The 24278-nt window shown below is 42.4% G+C and overlaps 1 protein-coding gene across 1 annotated transcript in view; it reads left to right on the top strand.

Annotated features, from left to right (window-relative positions):
* LOC124624637 (mRNA turnover protein 4 homolog) overlaps positions 1–23903 on the top strand; it is a 44358-nt gene extending 20455 nt beyond the window's left edge. Inside the window, exons 3-5 of the mRNA XM_047149119.1 lie at positions 6076–6225; positions 19882–20110; positions 23373–23903. Coding sequence (XP_047005075.1) covers positions 6076–6225; positions 19882–20110; positions 23373–23549 — 556 coding nt within the window. The 3' untranslated portion in view covers positions 23550–23903. The remainder of the gene's footprint in view (positions 1–6075; positions 6226–19881; positions 20111–23372) is intronic.
* The last annotated feature ends 375 nt before the right edge of the window (positions 23904–24278 follow it).

The raw sequence follows: 24278 nt of genomic DNA, 5'->3' as shown, positions 1-24278 counted from the left end.
GACTTCCTTCCCCATCCTTCCCTAATCTGATGAGACCGATGACCTCGCTGTCTGGTCTCCTTCCCCCAACAAACCAACCAACCACCTTTAGTGCCACGGTCGTCAGATCGGCCAGCGCAAAGATCGCCCGTTCAACCTCACCACTTTCGCCTGCCCACTCTCTGGCTCACCCTTCGTCGAGGTCTGCTAAATCTCAGCCCACAAGTCAGACACCAAGACTTCGAAAAAAGAGCAAACTCGTGAAGAGTTTTTACGTACGGCAACTTCCCAACCATCGGTTCCTCCTTCCTCTAAACATCATACTTCCAAGAAGGCTACAGAGAAACACAGTTCCTCTCCTTCTCCGCCAAGGCGTGTCCCATCTACAGCACCACCTGGCGGAAATCGCCCTCGGCCGTCTTCTGTGTTGCCGAGGCGCACTGCTGGCGGCCAATCAACCGGCCGATCGTTGGTGGCAGGAGCTGCTCCTGACCAACCTATGGATCAGGATCTTCTGCTTTCGGCTGAATGCCATTCCATGCTGTCGGTCGCAAGCTCAGAGCAGTCGTTGAGTTGACAGCGACCTTGCTCACATTCCTCCATTTTCTGTTTATTCGAGCCAATCGGGATGAATTGTCGATCCTCTTACGATCCTACTCGCCGGTCATCTTCTGTCTTCAGGAAACAAAGCTGCGTCCCCATGACCGCTTTGTTCTCCCTCATTTTCAGTCCGTCCGATATGATCTCCCCTCTGTTGAAGGCACCTCCAGCACGTGGAGGACTCATGATTCTTCTCCATGAAACTCTCCATTATCACACAATCCATTTAAACACTTCCTTCTAAGCTGTCGCCGTCCGTCTTTCCCTTTCCGGATACATGTTCTCTCTTTGTACTGTATACATTCCATCGTCCACACCAATGGCACAAGCTGATCTCGTTCATCTTCTTGGTCAGCTTCCACCCCCATATTTGCTGGTTGGGGACTTCAATGCCCACCACCCGCTTTGGGGATCTCCACATCCTTGTCCACGTGGCTCACTGTTGCTAGACGTCTTCCACCAAGCAGATCTAGTTTGCCTCAACACTGGGGTCCCTACATTTTTGTCTGCCTCCACGACAAATTTATCTCATTTGGACCTTGCGGTCGGTACTGTTCCGCTAGCTCGGCACTTCGAATGGTTCGCCCTTGATGATACACACTCGAGTGACCACTTTCCATGTGTCCTTAGACTGCAGCCTCAACTACCCTACATGCACCCGCTACGCTGGAAGTTTGCCCAAGCCGATTGGACACTTTTTTCGTCTCTAGCGACATTCGATGACCGTCACTTTCCCAGCGTCGACGATGAGGTGACACATATTACCGACGTTATTCTTACAGCTGCAGTACATTCAATACCACGCACCTCCGAATTGCCCCGGCGCCCCCCAGTTCCTTGGTGGAACGAGGCATGCCGTGATGCAATACGTGAGCGGCGACGTGCTCTCCGCGTTTTCCGCCACCATCGTACTTTGGCCAACTGTATCCGCTATAAGCAGTTCCAAGCACGATGCCGTCGTGTCATCCGCGATAGCAAGTAGGCAAGCTGGAAATTCTTTATTAGCTCATTTAACATCTTCACTCCCTCCTCGGAAGTTTGGAGTCGGCTTCGATGGTTCTCAGGCGCGCCTAGTTTCTCCCTGGTCTCTGGGCTCACTGTCGCGCATGACACATTAGTGGACCCCGTCGCAATTTCTAACTCGTTGGGTCAGCACTTTGCCGAGATTTCGAGCTCTTCAAATTACCCGCCAGCGTTTCTCCCGAAGAAACGTGCAGCGGAAGTGCGACCTCTTGCTTTCTCCTCTCAAAATCGCGAAAGCTACAATACTTTTTTCTCCTTGCGGGAACTCCAACATGCACTCTCTTCTTCCCGCTCCTCCGCCCCAGGACCGGATGGTATCCACGTCCAAATGTTGCTGCATTTATCAACCCATAGTCTGCGTTACCTCCTTCGCCTTTATAATCGAATTTAGACCGACAGTACTTTTCCCAGACGATGGCGGGAAGCTATCGTCATTCCTGTGCCGAAACCTGGAAAGGACAAACATCTCCCCTCTAGCTATCGCCCCATTTCTCTCACGAGTAGTGTCTGTAAGGTTTTGGAGCGTATGGTGAATTACCGTTTAGCGTGGTGGCTGGAATCCCGCAGTCTTTTAACACCTGCCCAATGTGGATTCCGAAAGCATCGTTCTGCAGTTGACCATCTTGTTGCTCTCTCCACTTATATCATGAACAATTTTCTCCGGAAACGCCAAACAGTAGCAATATTTTTTGATCTGGAGAGAGCATACGATACCTGTTGGGGGACAGGCATCCTCCGCACGCTGTTCTCTTGGGGCTTTCGAGGTCGGCTGCCCCTTTTTCTTCGCGACTTTATGGCCGAGCGCACATTTAGGGTGCGGGTGAACACTACTCTCTCCTGTACTTTCTCCCAAGAAAACGGGGTACCCCAGGGCTCCGTGCTGAGTGTTGTACTGTTTGCCATTGCCATCAATCCAATTATGGATTGTCTCCTTCCTTATGTCTCGGGCTCCCTCTTTGTGGACGATTTTGCGATCTACTACAGCTCTCAATGGACCAGCCTTCTTGAACGACGTCTTCAAGGATGTCTCGATCGCCTCCACTCTTGGAGCATCGAAACCGGCTTCCGTTTTTCTCCCAGTAAGACCGTTTGTGTTAATTTTTGGCGACGTAAGGAGTTTCTTCCGCCCTCCTTACATCTAGGTCCTGTCAACCTTCCGTTATCAGACGTTGCTAAATTCTTGGGTCTTATGTTTGACAGAAAACTGTGCTGGTCTTCCCACGTTTCCTATCTTTCGGCTCACTGTCTGCGATCCCTTAACACCCTCCGTGTCCTGAATGGTACCTCCTGGGGAGCGGACTGAGTGGTCCTTCTCCGCCTCTATCGTGCCTTAGTGTGCTCGAAATTGGACTATGGAAGCATAGTCTAATCCTCTGCTCGGCCGTCTATTCTTCGGCGTCTCGACTCTATCCACCACCGTGGATTACGTTTAATGTCTGGAGCTTTTTACACCAGCCCTGTGGAAATCTTTATGCTGAGACTGCTGAACCTCCGCTGTCCAATCGGCGAGCAGTCCTTCTGAGTTGTTATGCTAGCCATCTGTCTTCCATGCCTGCTAATCCAGCCCATGACATTTTTTTCGACGCCTCCTTTGATGTAGGGTATGCAGGCCGCCCCTCCTCCCTACTACCACCGGGAGTCCGCTTCCGTCAACTGCTCCATTCTCTTTCCTTCCGCTTTCCTAAAACCTTCTTGACAACTTGGGGTACAGCACCGCCTTGGCTCCGTCCCCGGATCTGCCTGCTCCGTGACCTTTGTCGATTTCCCAAGGAAGGTACCCCTTCACTTGTTTATCGTTGGGCATTTGCTGCTCTATGTGCACAAATGACGGACGCCACATTTATTTACACCGACGGCTCGAAAACATCGTTAGGTGTAGGGAGTGCCTATATTGTTGGTGACACCCCAAATCACTTTCGGCTTCCTGACCAGTGTTCGGTTTATACTGCGGAGCTTTACGCTGTTCTCCAGGCTGTCCACTACATCCACCGCCATCAGCGGATACAGTACGTTATCTGCTCAGATTCTCTCAGCTATCTCCTCCAAGCTCTTTATCCTGTGCACCCTCTGGTCCACCGGATTCAGGACTGTCTGCGCTTGCTCCACCTGGGGGGCGTCTCGGTGGCATTCCTCTGGCTCCCGGGACATGTTGGTATCTGTGGAAATGAGGCGGCCGATATTTCTGCCAAGGATGCAGTCTCTCTTCCTCGACCAGCTATTCAATCGATTCCCTTCGCCGATCGCCGGAGCGTTCTATGTCGACGTGTTGTTCATTTATGGCACACGCATTGGTCGACACTTACCCATAATAAATTGCGGGACATGAAAGCTCTTCCTTGTGCTTGGACCTCTTCCTCCCGAACGCGTCGTCGGGAGGAGGTAATTTTAACTAGACTCCGGATAGGGCACTGTCTTTTTAGCCATCGACATCTTTTAAGCGGCGATCCTCCCCCACTCTGTCCCCACTGCTCTCACCTGTGGACGGTAAGACACCTTTTAATTGAGTGCCCCTATTTTAATCCGTTACGCTCCCGTCTACAGCTTTCGCCTGATATATCGTCGATTTTAGCAGATGACACGCGCTCAGCTGACCGCGTTCTCAAGTTTATTAGTGCCAGTGAAATGATGTCAGTCATTTGAAGCTTTTTTTTGGGGACAACCAACCCCTTTCTGTAGTGGATTTTTAAGCCTTCCTTCTGCTTTTAGTTTCTTCAATTTTATGACGTTTGTTTCCATTGCTGCTGGTTTTCAATTTCGGCTTTTTACTGTTTCCTGAGTCACGGACCGGGCGCTAATGACCATAGAAGTTTTGCGCCCTAAAACCAAAACAAACAAAAAAAAAAAGTCACCTGACCACATTTGATGTCCTTGAGTTCTGCGGAGTGCCTCATTCTGCTCTCTCACGGTGTCTAATGACTATTGAGGTCACTGATATGGAGTACCTGACAGTAGGTGGCAGCACAATGCACCTAATACGAAAAATGTACGTTTTCAGGGGTGTCCGGACACTTTCGGTCACATGGTGTATCTGTAAATAATGGCTCCCAGGTATCTTGAGGAGGGTGTAATTGAAGTGTACTCTCTTTGTTTGGAGGCAACTGGGAGGTTTGTGTTACTCGGGACAGTAGAAGCTTATGACCATAAGTGTCCATTAAAAATTACAATACAAATGTCTTAGCAGCAGGGTGCACATATGGAGTGGACAAGGGAGAGTATGGAATGTGGGTAAGTGGTTCTGAAGTTAAAGATTTGTGTGATTCCTGTTATCATAGAAGAATGTGGAGATGAACAGGTACTAGTGCACTTCTCGTGCATGCAATCCTGTGGGTTAAGCAAGAAGGTGGTGCCAGTCATCTTTTGTGCTTTTATTGTGTATGGATGTTGGCTGCCTCTGTTACTGTTGAGGGCAGTTTGAGTGCTGGGTAGTACTGGTATAGGATCCTCCATCTTTTTATCCAGTTCTACAGTCAACTTTTTGGGGGTGGATTTGCACTCCAAGATAAAAATTCTCAAGCATTCTGCACCCATCTTGTGAACATTTTTTTTTATAGGAGCAGAAATTGACAGTATGGAATCGCTTGTGGTATCTGCTGGCACAAACCTGATAAGCAAATGCGTTACAATGCAAATGTGTTTACAAACAGTAAAGAAAAGATAGCCAGTTTACTTTCAAATTGTGATGTGAGACTGTAAGACATTAAAGGATCAGTTTTTGAACTGAAATTTTTCAAAATCACTCGAGGAAGAATATGTAGGGTAGAAAAAAATAGTTGTAGCATTTTTCAATGTACAAATCAGAAAAGAAAAATAAATAGTAATAGTAATAATAGTAATAGTAAATAAACTAACTTCATAAACTGAAGTAGCTTTGATTTAATAAAGTGAAAAATGAATACATTTTTGGAGAAGTGAAACAGATGACTCAGTATCTCTCAGTATTGCCCTTCTCCCCTTCCTCCCCTCTCCATCCAATGCTCTTGATTGATGAAGTTCTGCATGAACCTACTGACTACTCAAGTCACAGAAACTTCAATCACAAATTTTTTTTAATAAAAGTATAATGCTTCCACAAATTGTCTGGACATCACATAAAATCATCACATGTCCAGTATGAAAACTTTGAAAGTAACAAGAAGAAATGGTGAGGTGATGAATTTTCATATTCACAGTAATAGATTTGCACACTGTTGCTTGCTAAACCAAATCATTTAAAAAGTTTAGTGAGGAGTTTTAATAACCGTACACAAGCTGCAGGCAGTAACTTAAAGTGCTTACAGTTCCTCAAGAGCTGGCTCATTTCAGAGCAATTCTGGAAAACAGTGAAGTTGAAAAAAGGAACCATTTCCTTTTCACAGAATTTTGTAATGGTGTTGTAGATGTCTACGAACAATAGTGCCATTTTATATTAAAATTTTAAGTATTGGTATTGATTTGTATAAATAGTCACGTTATAAATAGACATTTTATTCACAGATTCTTTTTTGGAAAGAACAAAGTAATGGCTTTGGGTCTAGGGAAGACTGCAGAGACAGAAGTACAGGATAATCTGCACAAGTTGGCAAAGCAGTTGCGTGGTCAGTGCGGTTTATTGTTCACTAATAAAACAAAAGAGGAAGTGCTTGAGTGAGTATACATTTATTTATTTATTTATTTCCATAGACAGAATTATTTTAACACAGTAGATATGGTCACTGCTGAAGCTTCAGCTTTAATGGGAGAAAATGGCTATGAAAATATATGTTCAAATTGTTTGCAAGAGCTGTTGTTTAAGCAACTCATGTTTGTCATAATGTATCATTACCATTTGTTTTTGTGATTTAATATGTCTATTGTAAAGTATGCCAGTCTTCAGTATCATGACTGGCTATACAAAGTATGTCATCTTACTAAGAGAATGGTGTATATTATTTGGGAGAAAGTAGTGGTAAATGTTTTTTAGGATTCTATACTTCAGTCAGTAAAAATGGAGCACTTATAGGATCACTTTGTTGTCCACCTGTCTGTCGATCTGACTGTTAACAACACTTCTTCTTAGGAATGGGTAGAGGTATCCAGTTGAAATTTACATAGCATACTAAGATCTGTGATCCCTTGGCAGTTTGCAACATTTAAGCTTATATGTAAATGTATTCAGAAGATATGGGCATTTATGTTACATATTTCAACACTCACAAACTTGCTCATCAAAACGTACAGGATACTTCCCGTTAACCTAGAATCATGAAAATTGACAAGAAGGAAAGTTCCAGAGTACAAGTAAAGGAAAAAACTCTGCAAAGTGATAATTTGTGATTACCAACAATATAAGGAGAAGGTAGATTGCTACTTACCATAAAGACAATACGTTAAACTGCAGACAGGTACAATTAACCCCCTTTAATTCCTGAATACATTTCTAGATGAAAAATGAAAATAAAAAAAATGTGATGTTTTAGAGATACCCGAAATGCCCAGGAGAACGCAGCAATTCTCAGAAGTATTTGTAGCTTCATGAAGAATGAGCATCAACTGGCACTGGCATTCAAAAACAGTTAACCTTCCCGTTATTAGCACAGCACCGGTATATGCAAATTCGCAACACTCTACATTAAGGGATTAAGACACTAGCATGTTAGTTTTCAGCAACAGCCTTCAGCATAAAAAGAAAACACACACACACACACACACACACACACACACACACACACACACACACACGTTCATCGAGTCAAGCAAGTACACCTCGTGCACACATCACTGTCATCTCTGACAGCTGGATCAGAATGCAACTGTCATGTGGAATGGAAGCAGCAGTCTAGAGGGGTTAGGGGTAGCAGTATATGGGTGGGGGGAGAGAAGAGCACTATCTGGTGGAGTTTAGGGCCTAGACCACCAACAGGCACAGCGACGGGAGGCTGTGGGGAAGGGGGAGAGGGAATGGAGTGAAAAGTGGTGCGGGGAAAGATGGGCAGGTGTATTGGCAGAGGGCAATGCACAAAGAGGGTAGGACACTGAGAGTAGCAAGGAGGTGGTAGGACAGGAGGGGTGGAAACAGTTGGGTGGAGTGTATGTGGGTAGTATGTTACTGTAAGTTGAGGCTGGAACAATTTTGAGAATTGAGAATATTTTGTAATGATAGCTCCCATCTGTGTAGTTCAGGAACGCAGGTGGTGGAGGGGAGGATCCCGATGGCTCAGGCTATCTGGATTCTCCCCTCTACCTCTAGCTTTTCGTACTTGCCCTTCTGTTTTTATTTTCTATAAAAGGAAAATGTTGGGAAAGCAAACAGAAAAAAGTGGAGTGGGAAGAAAATAAAAGATGACTTTTTCCAAAACATGTTGCAACATTCAGCTAGTTATGTGCCAACCTTCTTTACTGAAGCTATCAGCTATGATAAGGGTTTCATTTATGGTGTGAAGTGGTGGACCCATATGTATCCAGAGTAACAGATCAGTGCACAGAATTATCGAGATATTGTTAATAGTATAAACATTACTAGTAAATTGATTTTGACACTTGATTTTAATCAGCATTTACCAAATTTAGCTCTCATCTTGCATGAAGCTCTTTCATTCTTAATTCTGTGATTCCGTTTTACCATGCTTTTCTAACAAGCCTGTGGTTTCTGGTTTTAGTCCCAGTTTGGTACACAGTTTTAATCTAACTGCAGGTTTCAAACTGGTACACACTCAGCTACAGAGTGAAAGTTCTTTTTGCACATGTGTCGTGTCAGTGTCACATATATTTGCCAATTGTACAGTACCACACCATTCATGTTATTGATATTTCACATGTGTTCGCAAATTAGAGATGCCCGTGGGATAGATCACTGTAGAGTGAAGTATGTCAGTGTTTGGATTCAGCTGCTCATTTCCGACTATTGAAAGCTAATCAGCAGGCTCCTTCTTCACCCTGTACTAACTTCCAGCAATTATCTGTCCAAAATAAAAGAATCTTACTATGGCATGGTAATCTGTTTTATCAGTCTTAATGAAACACAGGAGTACTTTAAAAAGCTTTATGAACAAAACTGTTCTGCAGATCAAGTTGACATTGGAGCTGTATTTACCAAAGCCTAAAACTAAAATGTTGTTAATATTAATTAAGTCATTGCAACATACAGAGATATTTTCATCGTGTATCATAAGGAAAATTCACTCGAAGAACTCTAAAGCTATACAGACAAAATGGTTGCAGTACTTGCCATCAGGGGGCAAAATTCTAGTTCTCCTAGAAATGTGAAAAAGCTGTTTGTAGCTTTTGGAACAATTAGTTCTGTCTCACGGAGGAAAGAAAAGAAGGGAACACTCATTACCCAGGGACATTGTGGGGACAGGTCCCATTATGCTCCCAAAGGTGGCACTGGCATCTTCCCTATCCCAAACCTGCTGTCCCTTCCCCTCCCCATGCCACATCTCGTCCTTACCCCCACTACGCATCCCAGTTTGCTTACTGCTCAGTCATTTGCAGTTGGGCTTAATGCCCGGAGACTGTGTGTGTGTTTTCTACTGCTGAAGAAGGACTTTTCCCAAAAGCTGAAATATTTCTAGCATTCTTTTTCATTCTGCCTGTCTGTGAACCAGCACCACCTCAGTATAGTGAATAGCAATCTATCCTTTCCATATTGTAGTTATAATTGCTCTTATTTCTGAATTTGTGTTGTTCATTGCATAGTATTCTGTTTTTATGTACAAATTCCATAAGTTAGTCGAACATAATAAAGTATCTATGTATATTAAGCCTGACTACCTAATAATTCTACCCAACCATAATCGAAAGACATTGTGCAAAAGGAAATTATGGTAAGGTTGTAGTTATTTTCTATCTCTCGCACACCTTTTGTTATGCAGGATGATCCCAGAACTTGACTGTCAAGCTTTCAGAGGTTAAGGGATACATTCTGAGTATTTTGTTATGAGTAACCCATGGTCTTCAGCGGTATGTTACAGACTAATGATGTAATTGTGATTTATTTGGTTTGTTACTGCAGTCACCCTTGTTTCTATGGTGTACAATGAAGAAGCCTGCGACATGCTGTAAGGAAACATACAACGTAACAGACAGTAATTAAAGAGCCGTCAGACGAAATGTGCACAATGTACACAGTGTATTCTGGCAGTCTACAGTGCAGCACGTAACAACTGCAGAACTGTTGCCTTTACAGGTATTGTTCAAAAGTCAACCACGACATTGTACAGCAATATACCATCAACTGTCATACAGATGCAAGAATTACAGGAGTATGGTGTACTACAGTAGAGCCCCGGTAATTAGAACTAATTGGGGCTGAGGCCACCTCAAATTACAAAATAACTCAGATAATACAGAAATATCACTAATCAATGGGTAAATCATGAATAAATGTTCAATGAATTCAATAACGATTAAAATAAATAAAAAAACAACATAATACATACCTGTGTTACATGTACATACATAGGCATGCATTTCCAAGTTGCATTAAGTTACATTTTAAAGAAATTGTCAATAGTCCTTTGTTTTAAAATATAACATTGTTTTTAGCAGCAATGTCACGCCATCTTATAAGAAGCATGGTGTCAGTTGGAGTAGCTTCAGCTTGCTGTTTGATACAACGCAATGCCACATATACTGCTGCCAAACACTTGGTGTGAGCGATCACTGGTGCAGTTTCTTCAGGCAATTGCTTGCTGTCACTGTCTTCAGTGAGTTCACTAACCATTTCAGCAATTGCAAGATTGGTCACTTCAGACTGTTCATCACTATTCATCCATGCTGAAACAACATTTGCATTTTCACGTTCATTGAGCTATTTCATCAGTTCTGCCAGTGGTATGTCATCTTCAACTGGATTGTAGGTAACCGTTTAATTCCCTAAAATGTGGTTCCATGTAGTGTCTCCATCTTTATTTCAGACCACGAATCGGCTATCTCATAAACAACAGCTTGTATTGTAGTTTTTTAGAAATTCTTTGATGGTTCCTTCACCTTCTGGTGTTTGTAAAAGCATCTGATGGAAATTTTTGGTGGACTTATGTAGCAGACGTGGCAATGACCTTACTGCGATGGTGACACCATTCCCCGCCAGATCGTCAAAGTTGAGTGTTGTTGAGCTTGGCTAGCACTCCGATGGGTAACTGTCCGGGTCTGCTGAGTGCTGTTGGGAAGCAGGGTGAACTCAGCCCTTGTGAGACCAATTGGGGAGCTATGTTACTGAGAAGTACTGTCACGAGTCACAGAAACTTTTATTCACATCCGAGGATGCCTACGGCTGAGGATGACATTGCAGCCTGTCTGTACCATTGGGCCTCCAATGCATGTGTGGATAGTGTGTGTTTTTTTTTTAAATGTGTAGCAGCCCAGTGCAGAATCAGTGATATTTTTTAAAGCTCTAGGCTCAGCAGACTTCCCTATCACCAGCAGCTTCTGTTTATGGTCTCCACTTGCATTCATTGCAGCAAGAACTGTTAACCTCTCTTTACATTTTTTGTAGCCCTTAATTCTCTTAATTTCTCAGAAAATTGTGTAACCATGTGAGAAGCCACAGAAAGTATTTCACCGCAAATTTCTAGATGCCTTGTGCCGTAACACTTCTTCCTCCTATCCAAGCGTGCTGAACTTGCGGTAAAATCGTCCTCACATTCCTTTAGCTCATTTCTAAAAAATACAGCTTTTTGTTGCAGAGTAGGCCCCAAAATTGGATTTTCGTTTTGTCCTTGTTGAGTAAACCAAATTAAAAAAATCTTCAATTGTTTTTTCATACTCAATTTCTTTATTGACTTCCATTAAATGACAAAATAGAAAACATGTTTAATGAAAACTTCTCAATTTTTTTCTGTTTCTACGCCCATCTCCAACTGTCACTTCACCGAATCCATAATCAGCAGTAAGTTTTTTTTAATGTTTCTTCTTTGATTAGTCTTTCAAAACCTCCACTTTCACATACAACAGCACAAATTTTCTATCTTGTTCCTACCACTCATTGTAATGTAGGAATTAAGACATTAAGAAACACACAGTTACATATGTACAGCACACTATACATACAACAACACTTTAAAATTAACATGACACAGGTGGGCTGACTACAGTACATACAACAGTGTCAGCCAATGTTGTGAACTGAAATGTTATCTGTATTGTTAAAAACAAACAATGGAAAATTCAGGATTGAATGTAACAATATAATGAAAAGGATAGTTGCTACTCACCATAAAGCAGAGATGCTGAGTCTCTTAAAGGCACAACAATGACTACAGGAAAGTTAGCTTTCGACCAACAGGGCCTTTGTCCAAAATAAACAGCGTACAGACATGCACATGCTCACACAACTCGCACAAACGTAACACAGCTGGAGCCAGACTGTGTAGATGGTGGGCAGGGCAGAGAGGGGGGAGGGGGTTTAGCGGAAATGGAGAGAAGTAAAAAGACTTGTGGAGTAGAGAGCTGTGTAGTGCTGAAATGGGAACAGCGGAGGGCTAGATGAGTAAGGACAGTGACAAGTGAAGATTGAGACAAGGAGTGTTATGGGAACATGTGATAGGATGTATTGCAGAACATGTTCCCACCTACACATTTCAGAAAAGATGATGTTGGTGGGAAGGATCCAGATGGCATAGGGTGTGAGGCAGTCATTGAAATGAAGGACATCAAATCTGGCAGCATGCTCAACAACAGGGTGGTCCAGTTGTTTGTTGGCCACAGTTTATTGGTGGCCATTCATGCAGGCAGACACTTGTGCCCACATAGAATGTGGTCCCGGGCTTGACTCCTGGCTGAGTTGGGGATTTTCTCTGCCTGAGGACTGGGTGTTTGTGTTGTCCTCATCACTTCATCATTGCGATTCGTAATAATGGTTAGATTGGACTGTGTAAAAAGTGGGACTTTGTATGGGTGCTGATGACCGCACGGTTGAGTGTCCCACAAACCAAACATCAAACTCATGTATAATGCAGCACAGTGGTGTAGATCACATGACTGGTTTCACTGGTAGCCCTGCCTTTGATGATATATGTGATGTTTGTGAAAGGACTGGAGTAGGTGGTTGTGGCAGGGCATATGGGACAGGTCTCATATCTAGGCCTCTTAAAGTATATGAGCCATGTGGCAAGGGGTTGGGAGCGAGGGTTGTGTAGGGATGGACTAGGATATTGTGTAGGTTTGGTGGGCGGCAGGATACCACTGTGGAAGGAGTGGGAAGGATGGTGGGTAGGACGTTTCTCATTTCAGGACACAACGAGAGGCAGTTGAAACGCTGTAATTCAGTTGCCCCAGTCCTGGTTGGTACTGAGTCCAAGAGGAATGCTCCTCTATGGACAGACGGTGGAGCTTTGGGAGGTGTTGGGTGACTGGAAAGATAAGGCACGGGAGATTTGTTTTTGTACAAGGTTGGTAGGGTAATTACGATCTGTAAAGGCCTCAGTGACACCCTTGGTATACTTAGAGAGGGATTGCTTGTCATGATGGATGCAACGGCCATGGGTGGCTAGGCTGTATGGAAGGGACTCCAGTACGGAATGGGTGGCAGCTGTTGAAGTGGAGGTATTGCTGGTGGTTAGTAGGTTTGATACAGACAGAGGTAAATGATATAGTCATCTTTGAAGTGGATGTCAACATCGAGGAAGGTGGCTTGATGGGCTGAGTAGTAACAGGTGAAGCAAATGGGGGAGAAAGTGTTGAGGCTCTGCAGGAATGTGAATAGGGTGTCCTCAACCTCGATCCGGATCACTAAAATGTCATCCGTGAATCTGAAACAGGTGAGGAGTGTTTAGGAAGGATACCTCTAGATGTCCCATGAACAGGTTGGCATAGGATGGTGCCATGCGAGTGCCTATAGCCATATCCCAGGGGTGAGGATATAGTTGGTCATGGCGACTAGGAAGGTTCGGATTCCGTTGGGCATTGGGAGAGGTAGTGTTCAATAGCAGTAAGGCCAAGGGCATGGATGATCTTATTTCACAGGGATGTGGCATTGATAGTGACAAGCAGGCAACCATGTGGTAAAGGAACAGGAACAGGAACTGTGGAGAGTCGGTGGAGGAAATGGTTGGTATCTTTTATATAGGAGGGTAGGTTCCAGCGGGTAATAGGTTGAAGGTGTTGGTCTATGAGAGCAGAGATTCTCTTAGTGGGGGCACAGTAACCAGACACAATGAGGCATCTTGTGTGGTTGGGTTTATGGGCTTTAGGAAGCATGAATAAGGTAGGAGTGCAGGGAGTAGTAGGGGTGAGAAGAGAGATTGACTCGGGAGAGTTTCTGGGATGTTGTTGTTGTGGTCTTCAGTCCTGAGATTGGTTTGATGCAGCTCTCCATGCTACTCTATCCTGTACAAGCTTCTTCATCTCCCAGTACCTACTGCAACCTACATCCTTCTGAATCTGCTTAGTGTATTCATCTCTTGGTCTCCCCCTATGATTTTTACCCTCCACGCTGCCCTCCAATACTAAATTGGTGATCCCTTGATGCCTCAGAACATGTCCTACCAACCGATCCCTTCTTCTGGTCAAGTTGTGCCACAAACTTCTCTTCTCCCCAATCCTATTCAATACTTCCTCATTAGTTATGTGATCTACCCATCTAATCTTCAGCATTCTTCTGTAGCACCACATTTCAAAAGCTTCTATTCTCTTCTTGTCCAAACTATTTACCATCCATGTTTCACTTCCATACATGGCTACACTCCATACAAATACTTTCAAAAATAACTTCCTGACACTTAAATCTATACTCGATGTTTCTGGGATGGGCCTAAGGATTTGAGGAGAGACTGGAGATCCTGCTGGAATTCTGGAATGGAGTCGCTGTGGCAGGGTTTGTAGATGGATGAATATGACAGCTGGCAGTGTCCTTCTGCCAAGTAATCCTTGCAGTTCAAAACAGCAGTGGTAGAGTCTTGGTCAGCTGGTAGGATTATAAGGTTGGTTGGGATCAGTTTTTAGGTGGTGGATTGCAATCTTTCTGTGGATGTTAATTAGTTTGCATGTTGAGGAATTTTTGGAATGATGGTGAGGCAAGGTTTGGGGTTAAGAAATTCTGGAAAGTTAACAAGTGGGGGGGGGGGGAGGGGGGGGTTCTTTGGGGGGGGGCGGGCAGTGGGGGTGGATCAAGGTTGGATGGAGGAGTGAACTGTGTCAGGCAGGGTTCAGCATTGGTCGTTGGTTGAGTTTGATTGGTAGGGTTGGTGGTGAAAGTCTTCAAGTTCTGCAGGATTGAATTTGAGGGTGGAGCGAAAGGTGACCTTTCGAAAGGACTGATGCTTCTGTGGGGCTAAGGCTTTTGAAGAGAAGTTTCATGACTGTGTTTTGGGTCTGTTTCGATTCTGGATTCTGTGTAGTGGTGGGGGGGGGGGGGGGGAGTTTTGGAGGGTGGAGTAAATGTAGTAGGTCTGAGAGACAGGGCTTGTCTGATGTGAGGGGACATGGGGGAGTTTTGGAAGTTGTTGTAGAGGCGGTGGACATTGTTAGCCCAAGGTGGGAGTAGTTGTTGAGCAGGTTGGAAAGTTTTTTGAGGTGGCATTGTGCTTGTTGCTCTAGTTCCTAGAGGGCAAGAGTTTCAATATGTGATATGGGATCCAGGCATTTGGGATTGGATAGCAGGAGAATTTTATGGATGGGGAGAAGGTATTGCCTGTCAGCTGGAGCCAGACTGCAAGCAGCAGGGCCTTATGGAAGAGGCAGCTGGGTGAGGGTAAGGAGGAGGCTCGGGCGGGGAGGGGGACGGATAGCAGAGTAGGGGTGGGGGACAATAAAGTGCAGCTGGGAGCGTGCAGGGACGAGGTGGAGAATGGGGAAGCTAGGTGCAATTGGGAGGTTAGATGGACGGTGGGAGAGCATAGAAAGGGGGGGGGGGGCAGAGAAGGAGAAAAGTAGAAAGACTGGGTACATTGTTGGAATGGGAACAGGCAAGGGCTAGATGGGTAAGGACAACGACAACGAAGGTTGATGCCAGGAGGTCTTGGGAATGCAGGATATATTGCACAGTTCAGAAAAGCTGGTGTTGGTGGGAAGGATCCAGGTGGCACAGGCTGTGAAGCAGTGTTTGGTGGCATGCTCAGCAACAGGGTGGTCCTAGTCTCAACCTTCATTAGTCATTGTCCTTACCTATCTAGCCCTTTCCTGTTCCCATTCCAGCACTACACACCCCTCTATTCCACCAACTTACTGAGTCTTTTTACTTCTCTCCTTTTCCGCTAACCCCCTGCCCTCCATCTCCTGACTGCCCCTAGCTGCCCCACTCTCCACCTCATCCCTGCACACTCCCAGCAGCACTGTACCATCCCCCACCCCTATCCTGTTACCCCTCCCCCTCCCTGCCCCAGCCTCTTCCTTACCCCTATCCAGTTCTCTCTCCCATAATGCCCTGCTGCTCGTAGTCTGGCTCCAGCTGCCAGAGACTGTGGTCATGTGTGTGCGAGTTGCGTTTGTGTGCATATGTTGTCTGCTTTTGACAAAGGCCTTGATGGTCGAAAGTTTACTTTCTGACAGTCTTTTTGTTGCGCTTTCTGCGACTCAGCATCTCCACTTTGTGGTGAGTAGCAATTATTCTATTCATTATTTTGTTACTGTATTGTTACTTATTTTAATGACAAATGTTGCCAAGTAGGCACAACAATAGGGGTAACAATAAGGATGATAGGCAGTGTACAATTGTCGTAAGGCGATTCCAATTAGTGAAGGGTCAACAAAGAAAGAGCAATCAGACTCCTCGAAACATAATGGTACCTGTCCATCTGTAATAGAAATGCATTAGCACTGTGAGACCAAGGTTATGTCTGTGCATTATGGACAAAAACTTTAAGTGGAACAGTTTTATTTGTCTTGTACATGGAAAATTGAAAGAAAATTGAAAATGTAACACACTCGTAAGTGTGTAAAACATAGATGCAGACAACATATGAAAATGGGTTTTTACTAAAGTTTTACGTAAAATTTCAATTTTCTTATGACCAGCTCAAATTACATGGAACCTTGATTTGCTGTTGCTCAAATTACCAGAGCTCTACTGTACTTCATTTTCCTGCTAGTATCTATTGGAGCTTCATAAACTAGGCTTACCCTTTAGCACACCCAGAAGTAGTCCATTGGTTTCATATCTTGTGACCAATCTGCCCATTGACTACTGTGACCAATATTATATTGTCATACAAACTGTACTTAAATGTGGTTCGTAACATAGTGCAATGTGTGCCAGCAACCCATCATATTGAAACAGCAAATATTCTCAACGCCATTTCTTCTAGGAAGTGTGGGAGGACAAGTTAAAGGACCATTTTGTGTAAGACTCCGTTCAGTTTATCAGTAAATAGGTAAGGTCGAGTCACAAACTTGTTTGTGAAACGCCCTTGTACGTTAACGGCAAACTTCTGTTGATAGGATTGACACACCTGTGCATGTGAATTTCCATTATTCCACATCTGGCTAGTCCTACTGTTGAACATGCCCCCTCGTGTAAACATGATACTGTTGAACATCTCTCTCGTGTAAATGTGCCCTCATGTGTAAATAACACAAAAGCAGAAAAATTGGTGTTTTCTGTATGTTGCTATAGGAACTAATTTGCAAATGACACTCCAAATGGGAAATCTGCTGGCTGTAGTGAGTGGGAACAGCTGAACACAACTTCATTGTGCTACTGTTCCATTACAGTCCGTAAACTTATCCATAGTACTGCTGTGTATCACTGTTAACACACAACTAACACCTCTGGAAAACGAAACAATAGACAGAAATAAGCAGCACTGAATGCAGTCATCAAAACAATGAGATAAGGAGGGCATTACTTTCGTGGGCAGCAGCTATTGTGAGCAAATGGAAATAATTTGCACAGCATACACTTTCAATACTTACATTGTTGTGCACTATTTGTAATGCAATACAGATACAAAACTAATTGGGGCAAAAACCAAACAAAATGCAGTAAATCGGTAACAAGCTGTTGGAGACTGTGGATTCCTCGTAACAAAATACTCAGATGGTAGCACTGAAATCCTCTGAAAGTTTGTTGGTGGAATTATGGTTCATCCTGTTTGTCTGAATTACCTCAGATGTTTTCAATAATCACAGAAAGTGTCTACTTGAAGTTAGCACTCTTTTAAGTTGGAATTTTTATTTCCATTTATTGCTTTAGCTACTTCATCTTGTGTGATAGTGTTGATGTCCACTGATCTAATACGTATGCTTGCTTTATATTTGTTGGAGTGGATATTCTTATTTGTGTTTGATTTTATTATATTATCAGCATCATTTGTCAAGAAATTATTAAATGTGTTGATTGCTTCTAAGGGATTTGTAACTTTTTTATTTTCTTGTGGTAATGGGGTAATGGTACAGTTATATGTGATGCAGTCTTCATAAGTTTCCTTTTTTCATAACACTCTACATGACCTTTGTTTTATTAGCTGAATTATTTGTGTATTTATCATAATGCATTATTTTTCCTGCTCTTATTCTTTAGTGTTTTGAAACAATATTATGAAAAGGAAAGTTGATACTCACCATACAGTGGAGATGCTGAGTCACGGATAGACACAACAAAAAGACTGTCACAATATACTTGTCCATCCTTAAACAACCCCTGCTCCCAACCTCTTACTGCATGACTCATATCCCTGTAATAGACCTAAATGTCAGACCTGTCCCATACATCCTCCCACCACCACCTACTCCAGTTTGGTCATGAACATCACCTATCTCATCAAAGGCAGTCTGTGAAACCAGTCATGCAATCTATAAGCAAAGCTGCAACCACAGCGCTGCATTCTATGTGGGCGTGACAGCCAACAAGCTGTCTCTCCGCGTGAATGGCCACTGACTATGGTCAAGAAACAAGTGAACCACCTTGTTGCTGAACATGCTACCAAACATGACGTTCATCGTTTCAGTGACTGCTTCGCATCTTGTGCCATATGAATCCTTCCAACCAACACCATCTTTTCTGTATTGCGCAGGTGAGAACACTTCCTGCAATACACCCTACATTCCCTTAACCCTCCTGGCCTCAACCTTCTTTATTCACTGTCCTCACCCATCCAGCCCCTTTCCTGTCCCCATTCCAGCACTACACAGCCGTCATTCCACTATCGCACCCAGTCTTTTTACTTCTCTCCTTTTCTGCTACTTGCCCCCCCTCCCCATCTCTCCTCTGCCCTTCGTCGAACCTGCAGCACTTCACTGTCCGCCATCCTCACCATACTATCCCTCCCACTCCCGGCCCCAGCCTCCTCCTTACCCCCAGCCAGGTGCCACTCCCATCATGCACTGGTGCTGCTGCTCACAGTGTGGTTTCAGTTGCCTGAGACTGCAGTCGTTTGAGTTAGGTGTGTGTGTGTGGGAGGGGGGGTGTCTATGTCTATTGTTGATGAAGGCCTTAATGGCCAAAGGCTTTATTTATTCGTGGCAGTCTTTTTGTTGTGCCTGTCCGTGACTCGGCATCTCCACTGTATGGTGAGTATCAACTTTTGTTTCCATAATATTGTTACATTCCGTCCTGGATTTTCGCTTGTTTTAGTATTTTGAAATAGTTTTGTATAATGCATGTTTAATACGGGTGAAGACTTATTCAAATTACACATTTTATGTAGTAATGTCTGTATCTTCTCCTGGCATGAAACTGTTATTTCCATTTTCATTCAGTTGTTTGTTCTACAGCTGTCTCTTAAGGTTACAGCCTTTTGAAAATAAAGTTTGAAAGTAATGAGTTAATATGTCAATGAAGGCATTAAATTTTTCATTAGTTCATAAATTTTATAAACTATTAATTTTGTTTGTTTGTTTAGTATGTTGTTGAAGTAGCAAAGTTGGTATTTGTGCTAGGTGGCCACTAAAGCCTGCATTGAAATTTTTTTAGATAACTGCTGAATGCTCTCTTCTTGACCTGAAACTGATCTAAAGCTGTTTCACAAGTACCTGTTATCCTGGTAGCAGCATTTAAATTTAAGATGTAGCAAGGTTCATAAGGACCTTTCTGTTTCTATTTTTTTGTAATAAACATCAATGTTAGGTTGAACAACAAAAGCAGTCAGGCATTGAATGTCAAAAACAAATAATCAACTGTTAGCCTTGATTTTGATTGCATGTTCATAGCATAATCAGTTGATGAGGACACCACTGGTAACACAATTAAATTCTATAACTTATTGATGGTTTACCAGAAATTTTATTTGTTGTTGTCTGAAAGCTTTGTGTAACACCAGCAGTACATATTTTGTACTTGCTTCTTTTGTACAGGCTACTTACTGTAGAACACACATTATTAGTTTACTGTATTTTCTTGGTAACAATGCTCATGCATTTTTTGTAGTGTTGTTTATTCTTCAATGGCAGGTGGTTCGACAACTTCAGCCAGGGTGATTATGCAAGATCAGGTGGAGCAGCAACAGACACAATAGTATTGCCTGCAGGTCCCTTGTCTCAATTTCCTCACTCCATTGAGCCACACCTAAGATCTCTCGGCATGCCTACAAGCCTTCAGAAAGGTGTTGTTACACTTGTCAAGGATTACACTGTGTGTCGTGCTGGTGAAGTTCTAAAGCCTGAACAAGCTCGCATACTGGTAGGTGTTATACACATTTCCTGTGGTCAAATAAACATTAACTACATCTTAAAAAAGGTTTGTTCTGTATTTTAACAAGAGGCAGAAACAAAATTAAGATTTCAGTATGTTTGCAGAAGTCTTCGCTGTGAATTGTCCATACACAAACATCATTACATAATTATTTTCATGTTCTTTTACTGTTAAACAATACCTTCTGTCACTGTCAAAATAATAAATTCTTGCAATAGCACACTACTTGCTTAAAACATTCATTTGCTGTGAGAATGATATTTGGACCAATAAATGTGCAGATAGCACTACATATCATTGATACCCATGTCTGAGTTTGGTATTTAATTTAAAATATCTCAGCTTATCAGTTCATTAAAATTTCTGTGGTTTTCACCTGTAACAATCCTGTAGTAAGTGCAACATAGGAAACTGCAAAAAGAGGCCAAGATGTAGAGTTGCTTGAAGGAATGAGGAGACTCGGACAGTGTACTGTAAACCCTGGCAAGTATATTGTTGTGATTAAAATAGATAACATTTTCTTTAGGAGTGGTGGTATCAGAGTGTGATAGTATTAACAAAGCTTCATACATTCAATGTGCCTTGGTGTGAAGGGAATCATAATCTAGGCATAAAACAAGTTGCAGGTAGATTCTACCCCTGAATAATGTCGTACAAGAATGTGCGAGCACAGTTTCCACAGATTATTGTGTGAAATGTTGATGACAGTTTGTAACACCATTGATACTTGGGTAGGATATTTGCAGAATGTATAAAGATAATGAGCATAGAAAAACTGAAAGGATAGCCAGTTCGAATATATACACAAAATCTCACTTCATAAACTTTAATATGAGATCTTCCTTCAGACTTGTGGCAAGTCTTTAGTCACCTTAAAAACTTAAGAAGCTGTTGGACAATACAAAACTTGAGCTGGAAAGGAAAGGGCTTGGACTTTGAAAATTTTTATGGGAGGAGTCATGAAATAACATTGCCTGGACCAGAGCAAAAACGTTTGGGTGGATATTATCAGAAAGCTAGAATTTTTAAATCTGGTAGCTGGCTCTGTAGTGTCATTTGTGATTAAGTTTTTGGGGTAGGCGAAGGGACAGTGGTGTAATAATAGTTTGACATACTGGCAACAGTTTGGCTATGACGTTAATTAGGCAATTGTGGATGACATGAAGCACATTGGTGAGAAGTTCCACACACTAGTGTGAAGATCGTATCACTCTGAGTAGTATAAGTTCTGATGGAGCATTCTATGGAATCTGCTAGCACAGATTAGGGTTGCTCAGGAACGGAAAGTGATCCCGCAGATGTCTGATAGAAGCATTGTCCCTCGCTTGATTGCCTGATGTGTGTCATGGCCTACTAAGAGATCATTTTTTTGGCTAATTGTGAGCAGCAATTAGTCAGACCTGAAATGTCCATCCTATCTCAGTGATTTCCACTAGTCACTCCTTTCAAAATAATGTGCGTGTGCGTGTGTGTGGGTGTGAGTGCGTGTGCATGTGTGCAGGAGAGTTGGGGGGGAGGGGGGGGGGGGGGGGGGAGTTCACCTAAATTTCATTGTAGCTCATTGTGTAAATTTGCTGCAAGTTCAGGTTAAGATGATCTAAGCAGTTTCATTGTGGGAGTCATAGTTTAATGCATGAAAGTGTATAGTCCCCATGTTGTGTAGGGTTACATTTCGTGCTGACATATGGCTGTAGGCTAACATTTGTTGGGTTATTGCAGGTTGTATCTCTTGTATTATTGAATAACTAATTATATTTAGAATGTAAGAGGAAATACTAAATATATTATCATAACCAGTGGCTCAGTCATAGTTACATTAGAAAGAATACTACGCAGAGATTTACAAATTGCTGTTTAATGTTTTTTTGATACATATGTGTGTGTGGCAGGAGCAGATGAGGGAGGGGCGGAGGTTGGGTTGGGGTGGCAAGGAAAGGATATGCTTGAAATTGAGTTATATAGTCTCTGGTGCTGAGAAAGTTTTCTGATTAATTCATAAGCCAGGCTGTAATTAAGAGAGAAAACTTGAGTAACTTGTACTTACCAAATCCCCACATTGAGAGACCACATAGTGTACCATAATCGGTCCCTCTCCTTCCACTCCCGGTCCTTTGCAGATTGTGTGTGGGCATTTGCAGATTCTGTGTGGAATGAAATGTTGTCAGTGCCTTTCTGTTTAAGCCTGAATTTAAATAATTTTATTCTCATATTATGTGATGTAAGTTCATAAAAGTAATAAATTTGTTAACTCTTATAGTTATGGGGGCTCGAATTCAGAGAGCAAAGATCTGAGCAATGCATGGCACGTTTCTTGTAGTCTCCCTCCTTGGAGCTAGTTGAATAACTGTGTGACTGTCCACTGACTGATCTAATCAGTGATGAAGTGCATGGCATTTTCAAGTCCCAGTTTCTCTTAATTGGTTTGGGTCCCATACCAACAAACAGTACTTCAGAGTGTGTTGGATGTGGCTTCTTTTGTGGTCAGTTACACTTCTTTGGAGTTCAACCAATAAATCTGTAGGTCATCTACCTTTCCGATGGCTAGATTCATGCTGCTGTTCCATCGTGTAACATTCTGGACAAGGGTTTAGGGTGGTCTTGTGTGTTGCAGTGTGAAGGCCTTGAACATGGCCCAAGTAGATATTGGGGAGCCTTTCAGTTTCAGAACAAAATTTAAAAAATATTTCTTTCACTAACACAAATTAGCATGCTATACAGATTCCAGGATTGAAGATTCTTGTGAACTGTGTGACCAGCAGTATTCACTATAGACACCTATTCCAAGGAAGTAAGTTTACACTTTGATGATATTTCTGTCTTTTTGTCTTGTTCTCAGAACAAGACTGAAGGTTAATGCACTCTTGGAGAATTCCTTGCCATTTTTTCTCTTACCTCGGGGCTTGTATTGTGTGATTTTTAGCACTGAACCTCTTAAACATGTCTCAATAATTATTCTAAGAAAAAAGTAATAATTCCTAACTAAGCTCTTTAGTTTCATAACTGTAGAGGAGCTAATAATGTTATAGTTAAATCTGTGGGAGTGTGTTTCAGGTGAGTTTGGAAAAATTCTGGAAAAGGGAACTTTGGTGTAATTTTTTAGTGAAAAGCAAGAACTATCATTTCGCACATGCACACAAAAGGACGTACATACGTAGGGTAATTTTGTTCTTCACAGGAATGCATGAATAATTTGTTCTCCGTAGCTATAAGACTGCAAAATTTTTGATGCTGATTGCTTTTCTTTTCACAGAAATTGCTTGGCCATGAAATGGCAGTTTTCAGGCTTGTTATGAAGTCTATGTGGTCAAAAGATGGTACATTTGAGAAATTCAAGAGAAAGAAAGAAGAAGATGCAATAGTAGATCATGATGATGAAATGGATGATGCTGAAATGGAAGAGTATGCTAGCGAAGAAGAAAATGAATAGTATTACCTGACTGATTTACATTTTAATGTTCGTACTTATAACTGTAAATATTCTACCTGACGTTACAAAAACTTCAAACATTGTAAACTCTATTTTATGTAATTATGAATTCAGTGTAATGTGCCAGTATGAGACAACTGCAGTGTTGCAGTATTTTTAAAGAAACCAACTGAAGTAACCTATATACATTTCATATATTTATATCAGCATATATTGTAACAAAACTGATGTATGTAATATCTAAATTTCTGATGCAACTTATATACTATTGTGATATTGCTGCACACTTGGAATTTTGTGAGCTATCGAAGTGGAAAATATCTGGTAATTACAATTTTTCATAACCAGCATAAATTTACTTTTTAATACAGTATTAAATGATTGTAATCTCATGTATGTGAAAGTGAGAAGCTCGGGTAAGTTCACCTTTTGTGGAATATTGAGGGTGTGAGTTAATGGATCTACTGATAATTTTTGAATGACAATCTGCCACACTGGCTGTAGTTAGTTGTATTAAAAAGACCTAAGTTAAATGAAGACACCTGAAGTAGACAAAATACCTCAGAATTATTAGGATCTTTGAGAGAACGTACCTTGACGGGTGACAGAGATAATGAGACAAATGGAATACCCAGTGACTTCATGAAGAACATTACAATCCCAATAACAAAGAAGCAAGTGATTTACAGAATCATCATTTTAATAAGTCATGGTTTCAAAATACTAATG

The sequence above is a fragment of the Schistocerca americana genome, chromosome 1 (genome assembly GCF_021461395.2).
Source record: "Schistocerca americana isolate TAMUIC-IGC-003095 chromosome 1, iqSchAmer2.1, whole genome shotgun sequence".
NCBI classification, from domain to species: Eukaryota; Metazoa; Arthropoda; class Insecta; order Orthoptera; family Acrididae; genus Schistocerca; species Schistocerca americana.
The sequence above is the reverse complement of the archived record's forward strand: the minus strand, read 5'-3'. Positions and strand labels throughout refer to the sequence as shown.